The following is a 23,607-nucleotide window of genomic DNA, read 5'->3' as shown; positions in this document are numbered from 1 at the left end:
GTTTGTATAGTCTTCCACAGCTTTTAATCTAAAGACATGTTAGGGTTTTTTTAAATCCATGTATTGATTGTAAATCAGGCAGGTATAGGTTGAATAGCAAATAGTCACCATCACCATCATAATTTTAAATCAATTTTGTAACAATGTGAAAAAATTTTTGCACTGCCAAATGCCTTATTTAATATCACAGGAAATAATGAAATCTTCATTCAAAATTACATTAGTTTTGCTTTCTTTCATCTTCCATTTACTAAGCAGGACTAGAATGACATAAGTATCTATCTGTGCAGGTATATTGCCTGTATTATGTATGTTATCTTCCATTTTGCTCTTTAAATACATAGTTCCCTTTCTAGACTTGTTCTCTAATGTTGTTATGGAGAAAGTTGACTCTAATACAAAGAGGGACAAGGGCTGGCATCACCTCTGTGTGCTGGCCATTACACTAATTTCTCAAAATGTATGTAGGATTTGGAGAGCAAAGGGGAAGAGTGGAACAGTGGAAGAGACTGTCTTATATGTACACTTACTCCTGTAAGATATGAAATATGACCATCAAGATTTTAGGTTAATCATGGTAGCATCCGACAAAAACCATTGATTGTGTGGTATTAGGACCAGAGCTAAAAGGCTGAGTATCTGTACTGCTCAAGCCTCAGTTAAACCTGTTGTTTCATCTCTCTCCTTTTTTAAAAGTAATTTCAAAGTGACTGGCTACTCTGTATTTTCTACAAAGCTAGGCCATCACCATTTAGTTAGTATTAATTATTTGATTAAAGCCTTACATTTATACCATTATATGCAAATTAATTTATTAGATAGAAATTGTGTATAGGCCTTTTGTGTTCCTCTGCTCACGGCTTTTGTGCTGGTTTCTGTATAAGGTTTCTCTGAAATGTCTTAAAAATGATGGGAGGGGGTGGTTTGTAATAAGTTCTGACCCTATAACTTTGAATCACAATATACATTACAACGGATATGGAAAAGTCCAACAGAAATTAAAAATATATTTCTACTTGCAGAATACTTTTCTAGTATTACTTGTTTGCTAAGAGTATATTAGGGAAGCATTTTCTATAAATTTTACCAGGAGATGACTTTCAAGAAGATAAATATTGCTTTACTTTTTACTTGAGTTTGTACACTCTTTCTATCATTGTAGTTATTGATGGTTTTGTTTATTTTTTATTGGAGATCGTCTCTCTACTTACGTAGAGAGGTTTTTTTATCCTTTTATGTCTACCAGTACTCAATGTTACATTATGATTTCACATCACTTTTTTGGTATCATAATTTCTAAGGTAAAAAATTATAGTCACAAAGACAAGATTGGAAATTCTTTTATTTGTCAGGAAAGGAGATGGAATATAAGTGAACATGCTGAGTTTTTCAATAGAGTTAAAAAACAAAACTAATCCCAAAACCATTGCAAATGCAGAAAAAGAAACAGAAAAAATTTATTTAGACAAATTTCATACCAATTACCTTGCAGATAAAAAAGTTTCTTTTTCAAATGCTGTAATCCATAAAAGTAAAATAATTCCTAGTTCAAATGCTAAGGTCTGTGAGCATACTACCAAGTTTCGGAGGGAAACTATTTCCAAGGTCTTTTCATGAATGGTGTGTTATGGAATGGGGTCACTAGAAAAGGAATAATTACAGAGTGATCAGAAGATTTCTTTGAAAAGATTGTGCTAGACCTTCTGTGTGGTTTGTGGAAGAACAGAAATCAGTTTTGCTCCTAGGGTGGGCTAACAAAATGTATTGTGTTTTTGCAGCTACTTCTATCTTTGCCCCAAAAGATGCATGCATCACCTTGCAGTGCACTCAGCCTCTGTAAGGTCATTGCCTAGAAAGCAGATCTGGGAGTTGTTAGAAGTACAACACACTGATGCACCGTTTGACCAACCACAAAAGATTAGTTTTGAACTCTAATGAGTCTTTGCTCATCTCATGTCTTAACACTACCAGTTGTTAAGTAATTAATTCCTCTTTGATTGTACCTCTTTATGTGCTTTATAAACTTATTGTATTATTTTGTATTGTATTTTATTAGTACTCGCCTCTTTTTGTTTCAGAGCATAGAGTTACCAGAAAGAATATTCGAGGAACACTTTTCCACCCTTTGTATAGTGCTCATACTGAGGATCTGTGATCTGCAGTAATTCTTATTCATTTGGAATATAGTAATTTGTTCCTGTCAGCACAGGGCCTGGTTTGTTGTTTTAAATTGCTGACTTTTGTTTTTGCTGGCATGCTCCCCAATACAAATTGAACATCTGACAAAAATCTATTTGTATGACAGTTCAGTCCGAGATAGGTGCTCTGTGGTGCCTAACAGTACGATTTGGGGTCCCCAGATAAAAAGTTGACTGAATGCCAAGATTCTAGTAGAGCTTGTTTGGCAGATAACAGAGGTAATCCATATTCCTCAGGTCTGTAAATCAAACAGACAAAGGAGAAATATGTATGCACGCCATTCTCTTTGAGATAGTGGACTGGTAGTTTCTTCTTAGCGACAACGGGGACTATCTAACCCCTGAGAACAACGGAACGCTGACACCAGGATGTTCCTATATGAAATCAGAGTGATTAGAGAGTCTGAGAATGCTTCTCCCCCTATAACAGAGAGTGCCTAAATAAATTGATTCAGTGGATCTGGTTTGTAGCTTTATGGCAATCTCTGTACTTATGGGGGTTTGTCTCTTTAGACAAAGTTGATCCATAATACGGTGGAAGAGGAAATCCAGCCACTAGGTCTTGATTGTGTTTTCAAGAGTGATACAGACAAATGTGCCAACCTTAGTGGCCATCTATGGAAATACTGTTTAGGAAAACACGTACTGCTTTCTAATGATCCCCTGCAATGATTCTTTCAGGATATAATAAGCTACTGAAATATCTTCTTTTTGATGAGTTGTTTAGATCAAAAATGTGAAATACAAGCTAGGAATCCTAATGGCCCAGCAAACACTTTTTGATAAAATATTTTCTAAGATGCAATAATTGCTTTTCATTCTCCAATAAAAATATCCCTCAAATTGGCTGTATGCAACTGTACCTCCCATTTTTGCTGCTTCACTGTGGAGTCTCTTACATTTTGGAGTTAATGCTCAAGTATCACTCTTCTGGTTTTTCTGCAGGACAAGGTATTTCCCAGGTTGACAGCCATCCAAGCCACGAATTTAGTCTTGAACACTTCTTGCTAGTTAAAAAGTGTTACTCTAAGGGCCTCTTTATGGGCAACTTGTATATACTTTGATGCTTGGAAATTTTCAGGATATATTTGAGTATGAAATAACTATCATTTTATGTAAGGATATTTTTATTACTCAAATGTTAGGAATTAACAAAAATTAATTCCTGATCCATATACTTATAAGTATCTCCTGAAAGACCCTAATACTTATTTTATACTTCAGATTTACTCATCTGTTGATTCAAACTGTGATCATACATTTTTTATACCTTGCAAAATCTGGGTAAATAAATAAATAAGAACATGAATGGTTTGTTATATAGTGTGTTCAAAATCAGCTTGAACAATAGTTTGCTATTTTTTGTGATCTTTCAGACCGAAAAGCATCTCACCTGTTAAGTTCTTTCTTACCTTTTATTGAACTTTCTCCACCTCTCTTGCAGAAAGGTTATAACAAAATACTCCCAACATGCAAACCAATGCTCAATAAATTTTTAAAACAAGAGTATTTTGATAGATTTTTATCATCCTGCTGCCACTAAATGCCTTGTAGTAGCAGTGGATAATAGCAATGGACAGATAACAGCATGGTCACTTCAGGGTGACCACTCCTGTTCGGTTTATGGTCCTATGGGGGACTTGATAGGGAGAGTTTAGGATAAGACCCAAATATCTGAGTAGAGGGAGGGAACCAGTAGGGAGTGGCTAAATGAGTGGTGGGAAAGGGAGCAAAATATGATGTTTTGTCACACTTTGAGCTAGAAAGAGGTAAGTATGATCACACTGGTGAAAGCATGTGATAAACTGGGTTGAGAAGGTACAAGCTGTGAAAGGCCTAAGATGGAAAATTGATGAAAGATAGGGAAAGAGCAACAGATACGTCATCTGAGATTTTAGTAGAATGGTTGCTATCACTTTGTATCTTTGTAGGAGCTCATCCTGAGATTACTGCATAAATTTGAGTCTTTAAATTTATTGCATAAATTTGAGACTAAATTTGAGTCTCTGAACGCTTAGGAATCAAAAATCCAGATATGTTCTACATATTGGGATTTTTTTTCCTTCCCTTCCATATGTTCTTTCCACATTGGTTTTGCATGTCAGGTTCATGAATTGGAGTTGAAACTATTATGTTTGCCATATGCTATCAAACTTTGTTTTTCTTTGTATCAGATCATCTGTATTTGATGCTAACAGCTTTGTTATACCAGAATTTTCTACACTATGCCATGCAAGAACAGCTGGTGGGGTGGAGGGACAGATGTTTGGTCAAATGGTACTGGGCCTTTCTTGCACTTCAAAGGAGCTGAGCAGAGATATAATATGACTGTAGAGTATAGTTCTGTTTTTCCAATATGAATAATTTGAATATTTGCCATATTTTATTAAGAGATTGGGAGAGCAAATGACCTGTATGAGCAGAAATTGGAAAGTAATTCATTAGATAATTGTTCTCTTACTGTGGAGTTCACCCTGTAAAGATGAGATCCTATGTATTAAATTCCTATTGCAAATACATACTCCATGGAAGAGATGCTACAGCATTCTGTGATACAAAATTAATTCCTTTTGGTACTTTAATCATTACCTTCTTTGTTTGGAACTTCAGGGTCTTTTAAATGAAAAGCGGGATAACTTTTGAATTTAATCTTTGCCGTAATATTGAGATCTGAACATCTTTCTTCCTGTGCATGAATGCCTGTTCAGTTGCTATTTAAATAAAAGAGGTATTATGTAAGCAGTAACCATCAAGGTTTATTAAGTATGAAGATCTTAGATGTACCTCAAACTCCCTGAACTGCTGATCATCATAAACTGGCTACATTTACTGAAATGAGAATCATTCCATCCCTGCTCTGTTCGTTAAGATTTCCCCTTGTTATCCATTAATGGCCACTATAGGAGGCAATACAAGTTCTGGACTAATTGAAGCTTTTGACTGATGTAGCAGTCTTTAGGCAGTCATACATAAAGTGAGATTTTCCTTAAGGTTCACACTACATTGCCTTGACAGTGAAAATCTAGGCAGCTATAAACAAGATCAAGAGAAATGTGTAAACATTGTTGGTGACAACATAGGAACAGGGACAAAACAGAAATACTCAGTGAATTTTTTCAGTTTGGACATCAGTATTTACTAGTGTTTCTTATTATTCTTTGTGTGGTACGTTGGTCTAGTTAGAAGCAGAATTTCTGACTGTGCTACAGATAACAGGAAAAACAAGTTAGCTGAAGCTTGTCTATCAGAAAAACACTTTAAATGCCAAATATTTTATAAATATCAATATTTTGTGTAAATATACTCCCTTTCCCTTACACTGTGTTACAAAGTTCTGAAGAAATGAATCAAGTAGGGGATGTGTTAGCATGGCTATTTTACATATAGATATGTGCACTACAGTAATATTTTTTCATCCATTTTATGCACTTTTATAAATGAATATTTTAATAAGTATTTTCACTGGATGGGGAGACTGAGGAACTCAAATGAAGAGGCAGCACAAAAAGGAGGAGGACTTTGGTATGATAAATTAGAGGTAGTGGATTAGTTACTGACTTTTATCTCAGGTAGTATAAAGCAAGAACTGCTCATCATCAGCTTGTGATAAAACTAGAAAATGCCATGTCTGAGCATTGGGCTAGTATTTTACCATATTAGCTGTTGATTTAACACAGCATGAAACAACTGGTGTTGTCCCAGTAGTGCCTGGTGGGGAGCAGTGAAACTACAGATTTACTCCCCCTTCAGTCTGCTGCAAACTTCAAAGTCAAATTGTGGCCACTTAACTACTAAAATTACTAAACTCAGACAATTTTTCTCTTTTTCTAGAGGAGGCAGCATGTCTGTGTGTAAGTACATATGTTCTAGAAGGAAGGAAAGGAGTCCCAGCTGCGTCACATCAGGGCAAAAATGACAAATTCAGGGAGCATGAACAGTAAGATGCAAATATTAGTTTTAACTGGGCTGTGTTATACAGAAAGTGTTTTTCATTTTCCTTTTCAGTAATCAACAGTTTGAGCTAACGTGCTTATGGTCCAAAATGCTTGCAGTGAAATACACAGAATGATTACCATATGGGTGTATTTGTATGCAAACCACCATGTTTGTTCTTTGCATCAAACATTATTTTATTTTTTATTTAATGACAAAGTCAGAAATTATCCTCTGCTACTCTCATTGAATAGAGTTTTTCATATTGTGATTAATATTCTTAGGGCTCAACTGAAAATTTCTTATCCTGTGTATTATTTTCAGAAATTAAAAAATACATATCAATATATGAGTGGAAAGATGCTGCTGAGAGTGTGCATGATCAGTGAAAAAAAGGACAGTGTCTAAGAATAGATTTTTATGCACTAAAAAGTATTTTTGGAAAGGTCTGCTTAAGTTTCTTTGGTTTAAAATAGATCCTATCAGAGTAGCACAAATGTAGGTGGGACAATTCATCTGCCTTGGAAACACCTCATTCATGTCCCTACCCTCATTCTGGGTGTCCGAAATGAGACCTGTCTTTATGGCTTCATTTTGGTTTTTATTCTTGGAGTTCACAGTAGACAAAATGTATAATTTATTAATAGAACTGAGCTCTGTAGCAAAATTGTACTTTTAATTGGAAAGCCTAAAAAAATGCCATCTTTTCTAGGCTTTGCCTACTGTTAGAAATCCAGGGAGTTGGAGAACTGAGAAAGATGATGGTAGTTTTCAAGAATGGCAGCTGGTTCAGCCCAATTATAGATTATCATTACAGTTCCTGATCTCTGTAGTGTGAGGCCAGAGAATGTAGACAGAAACTGATAAAGGCAATTAAGTATCAAATGGAGGAAGGAAGTGAAACTTGGATGCTTTTTTCCTGGGAAAGGGAGAAGCTGTTGGAATGTACCAGCAGATGTCTTGTTACTGTTAGCAATGGGAATCTAGGCTCCAGATGGAAATACCGGCTGAAACAAAGATATTTTAATGAACATTTAATGTTTTGGTTTACCTGAGATGTTTATCATCCTTCACCACGAACTAATTAGTGTGAACTAATTAGCTGAAAAATCTTAAGCCTCCTTAAGAATTTTTTTTTTCCTCCCTGACTCACTGTCTTTGGGAACACTCTCTTTAAAGGTTGGCACTCATAGTATAAACTTCTTCCTTTGGAGGAAAATGTCTCCATATTTTCATTTTCTCGCTTCATCTTTCTGTTGGTCCAACACACTGGAGTTTATCTTCCATCTCCAAGATTTAGAAAACACTTATGTTAATTACACCCTTAACACACAGCATAAAGTCTTTGGATCACAAAACAGTCTGAAGTACGTGATTCTGATGTGTAGTTGCTCCTAGTCCTCTAAATAGCATTGGGTGGAAAAATGAGGTTGTGTAGTAATAGAGTTGATTAAAAAAGAAAAAGAACAAAAGCAAGCTTTTAGTAAAAAAGGAACCACTGTAATATATGAGTTAGGTCATTACAGCAAGATCAGTTGAGATGACCAACGAAGATTTCATAAAAGAAACATAAGCTTGGTGATGTGCTTGAAAAAGGCACTGGGAGTTCTCTGTACCATCGTTATCCTTAAGAATTTTCCCTAAAAGGTTATTTTTCAGAGAAACTTGTAGCTCTTACATGTATGCTTATCTACATGTATGGATCTACCAGTTCTATATGCAAAGATCTACCAGTTCTATATGCAAAGATCTGCCACAGTTAAACCATTTCAAAATAAGCTTATTTTTGTAGCCTAGTTATGCTGATCTTTAAAACAAAGTTATTCGAATCTCGCAGAGACTTCTGTAGAAGAGCAGTAACCTATAAGACATTAGTGACTCACATGACTTTTTAAAGTCTGTTTTAGGAGTGAAGGTCTTCTGTGATTTGATGTAGAGACTGAACACCCTTAAATATTTCTGCAGGTTAGCTTGAACAGGAATTGTGGATCAGTTTATCTGTGAACAATACTGACTTAGTTTTGGCTGTTCCTCTTCTTTGCATGTGGATGTTTTGTTGAGACCACAGTCTGGACATGTCTCTTTTCCCTCAAAGTCCAGGTGTGAAGCTTTGGTATAAACAACAGAATTTATCCTACTTAGCCCCCCATCACCCAAATAAATAGTCAGTTTATGGGTTACTTTGAGCCTGCATCATGTGTGTTTTTACCCCTAAGATATCTTTATTTTTAAGCTGTATCTGAGTCGGAGAGAGGGTGTTCCCCTGTCTCCAACCTTGCTTTTTCCTTTTCTTCCAGCATTGCTGATTGAAATGACTGTGGTAAAGAAGGGTCTGCAAGTTGCAATCTTTGTCAACAAATTAGGCCAATATATGCCGATGTTTCCTATACGTATCAAGGCAAAAAGCCCTAACACCAACCAACTTTTAATTTAACAGGCTAGATTATCAGACTGCTCTTTGAACATGCATAGGGTGGTTACAAGGAAGCACTAGGCTTTTGGTGAAAGCGAATCCGGGAAGAAATGAATTTGAGCGATGTCATGCACAATTTAAAGGAATGTCTATTGACAAATAGACAAATTGGTTAACAATTGACAAATTGGTTAACTCAGCCAGCTGAGTAGATGTGTAAAGATAGATTTTGTAATGAAAGACGATAGTTTAATAATGGTCATTTGAAGGAATCAGTGGAAAGGGGTTGGATGAAACACTGAAATTAGAGTACTGAAAAGCATATTACAGGGGCAGACAAGCAGCTGTAGGTAACAGTAGATAGTGAAATAACTGCAAGTTGGCAGTGCAGAAGGCACACATCACTCTGGCCTGCAGAGATGTTATGGTTAAATTTGAAGATAACCCAGTCTCCCTTCATGCGGCAGCTGATGCCTGGCATATTTTGAGGTTATGGTACATGAATAAAATGGCTGGCCCTCTGTTGTGCAGAGCAGCCCAACACTGAAGGCACCTTGGAGAAACTAAATTCCAATATGTAGGGACCAAGATTTGGTAATAATATGTGGTAATTCGAACAAGCAAAAAGTTGAGTGGTTATAATTTAAAAAAAAAAAAATTGTTTTATAGACCAGGCTAGGGGGAGTTATTACTTGTTATGTTGGGAGAATGCTGTCCAAGCCCAAGCAATACTTACCTGAAGTTTTCCATGCTTGGTTTTACAACTCTTGTATTTCATTATATTAGTCTTAGGTAGATGTAGTCTTAAATGGGAAGGGATGATAGTGAGTTTTTGAGCATTCTCTAAAAAGTAGAATGAGGCAGAAGTCAGTTAGTTCCAGCCTTTTGAATTTTGAAAAATCTTTCCATTTCTAGGTTATTAAGTTTAAAATTCAGAGCTCAAGTAAATAAAAGCTGGTTTTCTAAATACAAATAGGAATACAAGAGGAGTCATCCTCTGTTACTCCATAAATTCACAGAAACAATGAATTTCAGTTCACAGGTCACCTGTTTTCCTCCCTACCCACAGCCCATGCAATGTAGCAGTTCTTCAAGCATCTGCCATGTTGGTGACATACATGGTCCCCTGGTCATGAGTTTGAGGTGGACATAGTTTTGTGGGCAGAAGCTGCCATTTTTCATGACCAACATGTGTTGTATCCTCGTGGGAGTTTGCTTGACCTTCCTCCCTGCCCTCACCCCATAATGAAGCCAAAAGTGTGTTTGATGAAGATTATTGAAAAGAAGATTTATGGACCTGTGACATCTATTTAAGATGAGTGATAGTATCTCTGCATTAATTTCACATTAGCACTTGAGGTTTGATTTCTCTCCACCGTTGTAGGAAGCTGTTGACACTTGGCAGAGTGGCAGAACATGGGTTTTGAGCTGTGTGTTTCTTTTTCAGAGTTGCCTGCAGCCTATTCCCTGTGCATGCAGGGAGGGAGGCAAGTCCGGGGGTGGCTGAGACATTGACTTTTGCCAGCTGACATGTACTGTTGAATTGATTCTTTCAATCAGAAGTTTCGGTGGTTTTGTAGAATAGTTTTTGTTTACTTTTGGACAGAAATGTATCGGCTTTAGGGTTTTTTTAATTTTCTTAAGGAAATGCTTGGAATTCTGGCATTGCATCAGGTTGTATATTAGCACTGTGTAATAATTTTCCTGCTTCTTACACCCAACTGCTAAACACTGAGCTACTTAGGAACAGGAAAACCCCTTTGGGATTACAGTCTGAAGTGTCTAGTCTATTGTTCCTGGATCACCTCTGCAGAGAGATGTAGAAGTTTTGAAAACTAATGTTTGAACACGATTTTTAATTCAATTTCAATTTTTTTTATTTATTAGGAAATGTTTTATGTTTGTGTTTAAACATAAGCTTTAAGATTGTTAAGTAGGATCTCTTATTTTTCCTCTGAATTTGTTAAACTGTATCTTGTCCATTTCTGCTCAGCAAAAAATACTTAAATACTTATTCCAAAAGGCGGAGATGAATGTGTGTATTCTGCAGTATTTAGCTATCCATTTGAGAATCAGGTCACTTTTTTCACCTTGCTTTTAGCGAGAGCAATGGCAAAATGACTACTCTCAAAAAACAGAAAGTAAAATCTAATTTATTCCTACAAATTATTTTTGGTTATGTTAATCTTGAGTATTTATTTACATCTAGAGCAGGGTCAAACCGTAAAACAGATGCCTGGAGATTTTTTTAAAACATTTATATATACTAGGAAATTCTAATGAATTTTGTATGAAAACAGATGTTTGTGGATAAATAAGCCTTTTTGTTTATTTACGCGTATTCCACAAAAAAAATCTGTTTAATCCGTTCTTAAAACATTGAGCCTGAAAAATAGAGAGGTTGGGATGAAAGGATTTGCTGGGTCTTTTGTCAGAAACGAACCTAGGTTTGCTCATTTGTTTTGGGCGCTGCTTATCATTTAGGAGGGAGAAAGCTATTCTTTAGTTCATGTATGAAATGTACAATACTTTGTATCAATTATTTGACTGATTGCTGGAAGTGCGTTGAAGTGAAGGGGCATAGGCTAGTTCTGGCCTTCACTAATGGGAACATTTCAGTTTGTGGATGGTAATTAAAGTATAGAATGCGGAAAATTAGGCCAAAATTGAATAGAAATGAATAAGTATGTATTCTGTTGTGCAGATGTTGGAAATAGATTATTTGGATCCCTCTTTCTATCTACATCTTATTTGGTTACCATGTAAAATTCGGTCGGACACCATGTAGATTGTTTCTCTTCCCATTACTTTTTCTGTTTTTATGTTGTGATGTATCTGTATAGGTAGTAATTTAGCAAAATATCCTGTCTGCCAGGTGTGGGAACTAGCTGATTGTATTGTAATACCAGATCATTACTTAATTCATATGCAACCTAGCCTAGCACATGGAAAGCATTATAAATCTATTTACAGTGTGGCTGGTCTGATGATAACATTGTATTAAATTCCCAGGTGAGGCAATTTAAGCAATTGCTTTGCCATGTGTAGGCCATGGAAATTAACTTCTCATATGCTTTAGTAATAGACGAACTTCATTGGTATGCTCAGATTAGTAGTATAGCAGAATTCTTTCAGTCTGGTTACGTGTACCCTGCTTCACATGTAGAATCATACAGGGGGGTGGTACTGCAGATCACAGATCTTAATTAGTTTAAGCTGAGTTAATTCATTTCAATTCTAATTTAGCTGGGCTTGCCCATGAAGACATTCAGTTCTATTGGGAAATGTTAAGGCTTGGGTCAAGTAGACAGATTGTTTAAAGCCAAATTGCCAGACAGAACTGAGCAAGTGTATCTGTTTGAACAGGGCTTTAAGGAAATCACCCAATCGGTATGCAAAAATCCTGTTCATAAACCAAGAGAGGTCTGCCTGGAATCAGAAATTCTTCCTTGTCGGAAGGTCTGGGTACTGTAGTACATTTAAAACAGCCCCTGAAACTTCCTCTGTCTTGAAGTTCTTGTAGAAAGTAGCTTAACCCTTTTCTGTCGCTGTGTGTTTGGGCACCTGGTACATTTGAAATATATCCACTGAGCAAAAGCACTTGTGTGCTTAGACTTTTTGTCTAGATATATACAAGAAAATATAAAATACAAGGAAAACTTCAATATATGACAGACCTTTACAGACAAAAACCTGCACACAGAACCTCTTAAACCTATATTGAGCTGCCCAGAAATGCCTTGGATTACAAACTCTGTAAAGCTTCTGTCTTTTCTAGAAACATACATATAAAGTACCAGTAGACAGTGGTAACTGACAACTAAGACTAAAAATGTTGACAATTTCTTGATTTGCCTGGTTAGCTTATGTATAGAAGTCATTAACTATTTATAAAATGCATTATGAATTGGGTTCCTTCAAACTGTAGCAGAGTGTGTGACATTTCCAGCTCAAACTATCATTCTTGCATTTGGCTAAAGTACGTATTTATAAACAGCTGATAGTTATGAACTAAAAAAAAAATATAGAAAATTGTTTAATTACTGAGTTCAGACAAGCCAACTAATTGTATAGCCACATTTGGAAGTGTTAACCAATAACAGTTTAATAAAATAAGAATAGTAATTCAAGATATTGATATTTTGGACAAATCCTTAAAGAATAAATGAACACTTTAGTTCAAAGGCCTTTCCTTTTATATTATTGATTCATTTGGAAGTGAAACTGTGATCAAAACTAGTATCAAATTATTTATTGATTATGGCAAAGAGTTGTAACTAATTGTAGTCAAAGCATTATTTCTTTTAATATAATTGCTGATTTTCAGATCATGACAGATTTTTGCAATAAAAGAACAATTATACAAATATATTTATTAAGTTCAACGGTGATGATATAAAGATTATAAAAGGTCTCTTAAAATTGTATTGCTATTAACATTTATTTCTTTTCCATAAAGTATATGCTTTTTCCTTTCTCCCATGCTGGCTCTTAAGAACGAGAATATCATCCAGTTAAATCTTTCAAATAAATGATGTGTAACCAAGGACCATCTCAGTCCCTACATATTATTAGGCAGCTTGTTCACTGGAGAACAAGCTCATGGAGCATCATGCTCCTCATCTCAGTCTAATAATGATAAATACATTCAACACTAACAGAATCAATGGGGCTGAGTCATTTTGTGAAATTGGGAGAAACTGTACAATTGAACTACTAGACCTCAAATAAAGTCTTAAGATTGAATCTTAATCAGACAAGAAGATTAGATATTTATTGGTATATATTTGTAATTTCCTTCCTTATTTGATATGTATCAAATAAAAATAGGAAAGAATATAATTGAGCAATCTATGCCAATTTGTTGGCTTTTTGGTGAAAAAAGAGAAAAACAAAACCTATCTCCATATGATATTCTTGCATACTGTGGAGTGTTTTAGTCCCCCATAGTGATGAAATGAATAATTTAAACGGCAGCTCTGATACCACAGCCTGTTTAAAGGTTCTCATTTCCTTAATGCTGTAGACTACTTTAGCTTGGTTAGTATGAAACGGTGACAGCTGAGATCTCCAAAGATTTGGCACAATTCACCTCATGTCGTAGGTCCATGGTATGCTTTGTCCTTTCTACATCTGTAGCTTTAGTACATAATCTAGATCTGAACACTGGCAACTGAATCACAAATGGGTAAGCTTTATTGGTTATAAAGGGTGAACTACAGAGGATAAAGAGCTAAATATTTTGCTCTGAGGTGACCAATACAAGGCTTACTCCACTGCTAGACCACATGCATAACAGGTGACCCACTTCTAAACTCCTTTGTCACAAAGGTAATGAATTTCCCTATGCTCACTATAATTTCTAGTGAGTTGTTTCCTTTCCCTTAGTCTCAAAGAAGTGTTTTGGCATGATGGTCCAGTTAGGGAAGATTTGAGGAGGGTTTTGTTTTTTCTGAGTTCCCACTGGTAGTCACTACCGTGGCAGGGTGTGAGGGAAGCTCCCATCGGTAAAGGAAGGCCCTATAGCTTAGTTCTTGCTACTCTTGGGTTTCTTCCTCTGATGAAGTATAAAAATGATCATAACCGCTCTCAAAAAAGAAAAAAAAATTAGAAAATATGCTAAAAACTCTGTCTCTCTTTAATGGTAAATATTAACTGACTAAGGACCTGTTATTTGGCTAACAGAGAAATTGAAAGCTGGGCTGAAGTTCTCATTATGGACTTCTCTGTTGTTCCATTGAATGCTGTGCTACCCTGGTAATCTTCAGACATTTGCTTTCCATTGCTTGGCACTTGTTCTAGTTTAGAATCAACATGATGATCAGTTCATGAGCAAATCTGATGCTCATAAGCTGTGAATAACAACTGTAAGGATGCCATGAATGACTGTCCCAGTTTTGTGGTGTTTCCTTGAACTGCTTGTAAACCAGTGTTTCCTTGTCCTGTTGTTTTCTCTCCTTTCTTTTGCCCTTTAATTTCTTACCCTTTCCCAGTAGGCCTTCATAGCCTTAGCAGCATAGAGAAGACTTGTTAATTTTTTACATCTTTATATGTAATCAGTTATGTCAAATGTGTGTTGTTCAGGTTTGTTCGGATTTATATTAGTTATATGGGAAAAACTTAGTCTTCCTTTCCTGTTTAGTGGCATCACTGTGGTGTTATGTTGAGTTCTGTGTCCGGCTAGCAAGTGTTCTTCAAAAAATATGTTTGGTTCCTGCCCTGGCTTTTCTTGATTGCTTCTGATATTATTGTATATTGCCTCTCTGGTTACTCCATTAACATAACTGGGATCACACGTTACTTATCCTGAGCTTCACTGAAGCTGCTTTCATTGCTGCAATGTTGAGGGTGTGACTGTCTTAGAAATACTAAGGTTTTGCCAGGCAGATTTGTGAAAATACAGCAGTTGAAGAACTTTGTAATAACTTTTACTTGCAGATTTTTATTTTTTTTTTATATCAAATAGGTATCCATTAGGGGGCTCTCGAGGTTTAAGATGATCAGCCTTGATTACCATGGCTTCGGAGCTTTACCTTCCTAACCCTTTTTTCTTTTTGTTTTACAGAAAAGGTCACGAATCGCCTACAGTGATGAGGTGCGGAATGAGCTCCTAGGGGATGACGGGAATTCCTCAGAGAACCAGGTAGGATGCTAATCAAGAAGCCCTAGTGGGTGGCTGGAGGGTGAAGGAGGTCACTGGCACACTGGGCTTCTCAAGCTGCTCCTTAACAGCATTAGCAACAACTCATGTGGAAGTGATACTATTTAATGCAAAGCTGGGGTCTTAATCAACTTCAAAATGTTTCTTGGAGATCTTACATTTAACCCTTTAACTTGTGATCACTGTCTGCTATCTTAAAAAAAATCTTTTCTTCTCTTTTCTTTATTATTTGGTACTTAAGAAATAACTTGAAACACGCTGTTTGCCGACAAAGCCAAGGTCTTCACCTCAAACACATGTAAAAGGAATAAAAAAAGTACATAATGCAGCTTTGATAATAATGCAGTATAATTAAATCAACACTGGCAGGCAAAACAAATGAAAGTGCGCTCACAGAATTAGGCAATACCCCACTCAGTTTCCTTGTGTGATTCCTTCCCTAAACAGATTTTCTCTTCTTGTACCAAAAACACAAGTTGTACTAATAAGAGCATGCTTTCATAATGCATGTTGTACCAGGATGCAGAATGCTATCCATCTCTTTTAATGAATGAAAGCTTGATAATCCTGAGGCTTTTTTAAAATCTTGTACCCATATTGCTGTTCTGGATACTACAGTGAGGATCCTGCTAAACTACCCAAAATTACAAAGGCAGTGTTTTATTCAGGAAACTTTGACCTACCTGTTAATATTTGTTCTGGGGCTGAAACTTGTTTGGCACTTTGAAAGCAGAATATTTGTTTTCTTTTTGAAAATTATGTCATCGAAGTTGTACCTTTTGAATTAGAATTTAGCCGAAAGTTTTCTTAAATGTCAGATTACCTCTTCTGACGATATAGAATCCAAATTATTTTATAGTGAAAGTGAAAATTGTTTAAATGTTTACTCAAGAAATGTGATAGTAAATAAGGAAATGGATCACAACAATGTTCTGAAATTTTCTGTATCTTCTATACCTGCAGTATAAGCTCAGCTCCACTAAGAACAGAAAAAAAAAAGACTTGGAGACTTACCCGGTAAAATGACTTTCAAACACAGACCTTGTTACCCTGCAGTATTTTAAATATACTCTATAAGTTTTAAGCTCTTTAATAGACTTTAATTCATACATTAATGAAAGTATACACAGGATACAATTTATCTGAAGACACAAGACTAGAGTAGAGCAGCTCTGATATCTATGCAAAGAGTTAAATTTAAAAGATATTAATCTTCATATTTAAATATTATAGCAAGGGGAGATTCCAAAATTTGAGTAAAATAAAGAGGGTGTTTTATCCCAATAATGAATTTATGGAAAAGGTGATTTTAGGAAAAAGAGTTTCGTAGTCTGCATGTCATGATTTTAAACGCAGTCCTGTGAAAGTGTTAAAATTCTCATTTTATTTCTCTTAAGGTGCTGCTATTTTTACATTTCAAGAAAAAATTGTGTGAATTCAGACATAAAAGGGCAATTGTGATAAGAAACTTTACTTAGAATATCTTATGGGTAGGGATGAGATAAAATATTTTATTTTCACTTTTTAGGGAATGTTTAAATAACTGGTTCATATGTGCACTTTTTAAGAGGTATGATCTTTTTTCCAAACGTGGTGGAAGAGACATGGTCTCATCTCAAGGAACTAAATGCTACTTTTAACCATTTGTCAACATGAGGATTTTTTCTTCCAAATGAAGAAATGGAAGAAAATTTTGGCTACGGAAGGAATTTTGTATAGTCTTTTAGGTAATCAAAATCATATTCCGTAATCCAACTTGAAACTGTTACCCCTGTACCTTTGAAAGTTCTGAATTTCTTTCTTTAAAAATATGATGAAATAGCACCATAAGGGAGTCACCTAATTTCTTTTAAATATGTGAATGCCATTATTTTTAAAATACATTATTTATTGTGTTTTTTCGATAATAAATCTCACATTTTCTTTTTCTTATTAAATATCCTTATTTATGTCTGTAGTTCTGTGCAGGTAGTTATGAGTGCAAGCAGTTAGTGCAAAAACTTCACCTTATTAAAATGTACAACCATCAAATCATGTGTAAGGTTGGGTACTTACCATATGCCAAACATTGATATATTGTTGTATTTAACTCGATAACCCTAGCTCTAATACACTTTTCATTCCTATACATTATTATATTATAGCAAACTTGGACTAGATGATAAAAAGATGCTCAGGTATAACTTACAGCCTAGTAAAATATTTGAAAATGTTTCAAATGCTTGCTTTCAGTTTCTCTGGTGGAAATAAATATAGGTATGTGGACTGACCCTGACCACTGATGCTGTGGATTTTACTTCTCAATCAGTTTGGATTAGGTTAAATTAGTTTAACCGAAAAATGATGGGTTTGTTTTCCCCAGTTCAGTCACCAAACTGTGAAAGCAAAGAGGAAGGATTCCTCTTCTGACAGGAGGTGTTGAAAAAAGTTACCAGTTCAGAATTGCTCCTGTACTAATCCACAAATATTGGTAAAATCTGGCAATAGAAATACTGGATATCTGGACAGTCTAGGGTGTTACCCAGAGGCAAATAGGAGATATGAGTTGCACATTTTGGGAATTGTCTTTGTCATTGTGATAACACTTGCATAATGTTTTTGGTGGAGAGAGAAAACAAAAGGAACTTATTGTATACTGGCTAGTATGACCATATGAAATATCGAGAAATAAATAAGGCACTACTGGGGAAATAAACAATCTGGATATGTTCATTATTCAACTTCTTTTTTTTTATTTGAGTTTCAAAGGTACAATTACAGTGAACCACAGCCAAGTTACAAGCAGTAATAGGTAGGGTGATAGGTATGACTTTCCAGTTGTTCTCCCAAGATTGGAGAATCTTCCTAAGAAAGATTGAAGCACAAAGAACAGATTGAAGAATTAGCAAATGATGATTTGTCTTTTGTCTTCTTGGTTTTCCAAAATGTCTCCCATAAGTAGCAGCCATTATGTCTGGATGATAGATTAGAATACAATTGCCATATAATGTGTATACTAAGACTTAACTAATTTTACCAGATAAAGCATATAGAAATTTCCTGTAAGAAGTCGTAAGAATTATACAGTTTTGCTATTGAAAGTTTCTTTTGAAATAAATGTATCTTTGTTTAATTAGATAGATGGTGATGTAGTGCTCCTAACAGACTTAGAGTTTAGTAAAGTCATTGCTTAGCATAAATTAATTTCTTCTTAATTTGAACCATATGAATGTAGTCAAATGAGGCACTCAGAGGTTGAGAATCAAGAGACATCCCCTCTTGCATAAAAAAAACCCACATCACTCACCCAATCCCAAAAAACTGTGTGCATCGGGTTGTTATTTGTTTTCCACGAGTGGTCTCAAACAGGTTTTGTTGCTTTCAAGTCTTGTTTGTCATCCTGGCCACCAACATCAAGCAAATCCCTTGAAAGTTTTTAATTTAAATCCCTTGAGTTTTTCATTGCAATGATACACTACTTAAAGTTGTGACTTCACTTTAATAATAATAGAACTGTTTTATGTAACAATTCGTATGGTTTTGAGAAAGGATATGTTGGGTTAAATCAGAAATCCTTCTCGACCAAAATAATGTCAGGTACAGTATTACCAACTTCCTTGAGGTGCAAGTGTTCCTTTCTCATTTGCAACTATGTTCATTAGTAAGTTAAAATAAATCCTCATTAGGTTAAACTGCGTGTCTGTATATACATACATTTTATAAGTGATTTCTGGTGAACAAATGTTTTGTGGCTACTTAATTTCTGACTACAAAGTTGTGATAATATTAGATTTGGACTTGCTGTGCATAAAGTGTGTCAAACTTCAGCTACAGACCAGGGGGTGAAGTTGGTCAATTTAATTCGCCAAGATCTAAAGAAGGTCGGTATCATTTCATATAGCCCTGGCAGAGCAGATCATTACCAGACACAAATCTGTTCGTTACATGCCGAGGGTTTATAGCAAAATAAATAGACTATCATCATAAGTTCAGAAAATTGTGTGTTCGACCCACGATAATGTGTAAAGGGCGTTTAATAGAGTTCAGCATTTATTCGTTATCTATATGCGGACAGAGACGGCAGCGTTATCAGCTTTTTAAAAAAAATTCGGTAGTTTTCTGTGTCACGTGACGTGCCTCACAGACACACACGCGCACGCACACACATCCCATCTCGCTCCCTTGCTCTCTGTGGCGCAGTTTTGATTTTAGTCACAGCAGAAGGCTTAGCCACAAGAGATTCCACTGGTTCAAACCAGCGTAAACCAGATTTTTTTTTTTTTTTTTAGCCTACAAAGGAACAGATTACCTCTTGTATCGAATTCTGTATTGCAAAAAATTAAATAAATAAATCTTTGTTTCAAAAATATGCTGATTATCATAACCTAAGATGGTGGCTGCACACGGCTTAACGCTGTTTATAGTTCAGCGGTGAGCATAATAAAAATAATGTTTCGAAATAGAAACGTAAAGGTAACACATTTTCATCAAGAGCATTGTTAAATGGGGGAAAAATATATCTTTTGTTAATTTGAATGAATATCTTTCAGCCAATGTTAAAAAAAAACCCCAAACCCTCTCCCATTACTTAGCTTAGCTGCAAATCCCATGCAGAGCTTAAATTCAGCCATGCAGCACAAACAAGATAGAACATTTTTGTTTGGGACCTATTGAAAAAACAAATGTGCAGCATTTTAAAACTCTCATTGATTATAGCAGGGTGGCATGCCCAAACGGGCTCTATTGCGGGAGAGTAGTTTTAAACTTTGGCCCTTTAAGTATCATAGTCAACCAAAGAATGGTGGCCTCAGAAAGAAAAGATAGCTATGTGATCAACTCCCAGATCGTCTATTTCTAAACAGCCTTAATGTTTGCCTTTTTGGGGAAAAAAGGGGGGGAAGAGCTGGAGAAAGAGACCAATTTATGATAGGCCAGGCACTTGAATTTAAGCATTGGTTTGGCAGACAATGCAGTTTTCTTTATACCAAATTCTAGCAAAGTTCCTTTAAGCTACGTGCAGAGGAGCTGGTTCACTTAGAGTTGATGTGGTGTAGTAGCCCTCCTAATTACATCTCGTTAGAGCCTCCTTGTCCGTTTTGGTAACGTTCAGTTTTAGACGAGCCATATGAAACAATAGAGAATAATGGAGGTTCTTTTGTTTCCTTCATGCTGGTGAGACTTAAGTAATAGTAAACATTCTCAGCTTACACGTGTTGAAAATTAGTGCTGTGAAACTGTAGGTGAAATATCAGCATAAACTGAGGTAATTATGTAGCTGTTGTACTTTCGAATTCAACTGGAATCGGTGAGAGAACTGTAATTTTTTTATAAAGAGCCACTCTTGTGCAGACATTTACTGTGAGTAATTATAGGTTTTGTTCCAGTACAAATAATTTCTCTGTCTCTCTAAGGGGAGAGTATATTACAACAAGGCTTGATACTCAGGCTGGGATTTTATTTAGTTTTATAGTAAACCTGCCAGAGCAGTATTATTAATGGTGTTAGATTGTGTTGATTTACAAGCATAAATTAATAAATATAAATGTATATACTATATAAGTATGCACACACACTCTATGTGTGTATATATACACACACTCTGTATAGTGGATTAAGAACCTGGAATGGGTCTTTTCTGAGGGAAATATGTTTCATGTTGTTCCCTATTCCTTTGTCTATTTTTAAATAAGCTGTTCAATAAATCATAATTCTGAGCCATTTAACTAAACTGCTTCTTTTTTTTTTACATGGCAAAACTCCCTGTATGAAGTTCAATAATAAAATTAGATAATATAGTTACAGTAGAACTTGAGTATATAAAAATTGAAATACTGGTTACATGCTATAAAGATACAGTCATCTATTAATAAGTTAGATCTGCTAGTAAAATAAGAAATCAGTTGTCACAACTAAAATATACAGAAAACATTCTGCAAACTTGTATATACAAAACCACTTCAGCTGTACAATCTTGGAAGAGAGGAATAGTAAACTTGTTTTTTTCTTTATAATATAGACTTCTATGAAGTCATTCCCCTTTATTTCATGATGGTGTCTTAGATGTGGTTTAAAAGAGAATTTCACACTATTCTCTTTGTTTAATGTGACAGTGTGAGAAAGTGATCTTTATTCGTTCAAAAAACTCTGCATGTAGTCTATGTTTAGGTTCTTTTAATGTGTTTGTCTGTGATTTTTAAATGCTAAACATGTAAACAGATAAATTGTCAATGTTAATTCTGTATCCTGTCACACAACTGATCTTTCTTTCCTGCCATTTCTTTCCTTTTTATCTTTTTTGTGCGTTCATGTTGCAGTTGATAAAATTACGTGAAGAGGTGAGTACTTTCTTGCTTTTTGTTGTCTAGCTTTCCCTTTAAAGCCGAGTTTCTAAATCTGAAGTAGATCTTTTTGTTCATTGTTGCAGGGAAATCTACACAAAGCAAAAATATTGATTACATTGCTTTAAAATATTCACTGTTGTGCCTCTTTTTCCCTAATAATTGTATACTTACATAGGAATCTCTAGATCAAACCTTAGAAATTAACATTCTTTGATAGTGGAATTTTTTTAAAAGGCACTAGAAAAAGAAGGGGGAAAAAACTCCTCTATTATTTGATCTCTCCTAGAATACCATGATCAAATCAGGTACAGTAATAATCATGTTTGCATCACAAAATCTTTGATAGGGAAAATACATTTATACACTGGTATTGAAAATGAAAGCATTGCTTTTGTATAAACCGCTGCTGAAACATTGTAAAAATTACACAGAATTTCACAGTGTTTTGAGTTTGGAGTGAGGTATTCAAAGAGCTTATGTATTATATTGGATATTTCACACCCATTGAAAATACAGTACAGGTAGGTAGACCTACACACACACACATATCAATATTTATTATTTATTTGTGAGTACTGTAGATCTGTAGGTGTAACACTAGAGATCAGTATTCCAGAACACCTTTCTTCCAGTTATAAAATGTATCATAAATATTTAGAGAGAAGCCTGTTTTAATGGTCAGTTCCTCAAATGTTTCAGTTTATTTTCTGAAATTAATCTCTGCTGTTACTTACTGCTGTAGCAAAGCAGGTATTTGAACTGCTATTTTTTTATTATATCCCAGTAGCCACTGAAAAGAAGGTCTGAGTAAAGTCAAGATTTCTTACAGGTCAGATTTCTGAAGGGTTTCATACAGAGAGTTTGGACCAGTGAAGTATTAGAATAAATATATTTAGAAGCATGAGTATTTTAACATCACATATTTGTCTGGTGTCTTTGTGAAACCTGTGTGCCCAGTAATGTATCAGTAATGCATACTGAACTCTGCAGGAGAGGATTTGTAAGTTTTAGAAATGGTGATGACAAAGAATTGTAAAGTAACCAGATTAAGGACAATTACAGAGAATTCTTAAAAACAGGTAGATATTTGTGATATAAAGATTCTTTCACTAGTTCCCCAAATGCTTTATTTTTCCCACTTTTCATGGAGCTGATATTAATATGCAAAAGCTACTGAGTAAAACAGTTAACAAAAAAAAATTAAACAAAATAAACATGTAGCTACATGAAAGCCTTCCCACCACTGCTGAGCTCCCCTCCCCAATAGTCTCAGTATTTAAACAGATGACAGTATTGTTGCAAGGCTTTGTATAGCCTGATTTCTGAGATTTTTCAGAAGAACAAGGTTCATTTTCTCATCCCTTGAACAACACGAGCACGTCTGCTCCCATGCTTTTGCAAAGAATATAGTAGGATCATTTTTGCTTGCAAACATAGATTGTAGTTTTATAAACATAAAGATTCCTAATTTGTAAAATTACTCTGAAAATTTAATCTTATGTGAGGAACAAAGCTGCTACTTATGTGCTTTTCTTTTAGAAATAGCTGTGAAGGCTAGTAAGAAAATTCTGGATGTTATTGCAAAGGGCTGCAACTTGGGAGCTATTCTGAACTCAATCATACCTTTTGGATCTTATAAATCTTCTTTATTAGCCACCTAAAAAAATAATATTGCTTCTGGTAATTTTTTTTTTTGTTTGTTTTTCCTTGCTAACCTTATAAGTTACTTTTTCCTCTCTCTGCATATAGTGAAAGCAGCAGCAAATAGAACTAAATAAAGAAATTTATTATTTTGCCTAGATCAAAATTGCACAGGTAGAGAAAAAGAAAATTAAAACCCAATTGTTGGCATTCTGTTTTCTCTGCACTTAGGTACCCACTATGTGTTGAATAGATTGTAATTGCAGTGGTGTTTTTATACCCAATGCAAAATGCACATTAAAGTTTAAATGAAGGCTAGTACAGTGACTCAGGCATAATTCTTAACTCGTCACATAGTGAAACATCAAGGCATCCCCAATTATAGTTCTCCTAAGGAGGTATGAAGTGATCTTAAAAGAAATTGTGGTTTGCCATACTGTT

At 35.2% G+C, this 23,607-nt stretch overlaps 1 protein-coding gene across 5 annotated transcripts in view; it reads left to right on the top strand.

Moving 5' to 3' along the window:
- VTI1A (vesicle transport through interaction with t-SNAREs 1A) overlaps nucleotides 1–23,607 on the top strand; it is a 272,255-nt gene that overhangs the window by 37,209 nt on the left and 211,439 nt on the right. For 3 of the 5 annotated variants that reach the window (XM_032694603.1, XM_032694606.1, XM_032694605.1), the window contains exons 4-5: nucleotides 15,110–15,187; nucleotides 21,499–21,519. In XM_032694603.1, coding sequence (XP_032550494.1) covers nucleotides 15,110–15,187; nucleotides 21,499–21,519 — 99 coding nt within the window. The remainder of the gene's footprint in view (nucleotides 1–15,109; nucleotides 15,188–21,498; nucleotides 21,520–23,607) is intronic. The other 2 variants (XM_032694607.1, XM_032694604.1) reach the window with 1 other exon arrangement.

Source organism: Chiroxiphia lanceolata, chromosome 8 (genome assembly GCF_009829145.1).
Source record: "Chiroxiphia lanceolata isolate bChiLan1 chromosome 8, bChiLan1.pri, whole genome shotgun sequence".
Classification (NCBI taxonomy): Eukaryota; Metazoa; Chordata; class Aves; order Passeriformes; family Pipridae; genus Chiroxiphia; species Chiroxiphia lanceolata.
The sequence above is the reverse complement of the archived record's forward strand: the minus strand, read 5'-3'. Positions and strand labels throughout refer to the sequence as shown.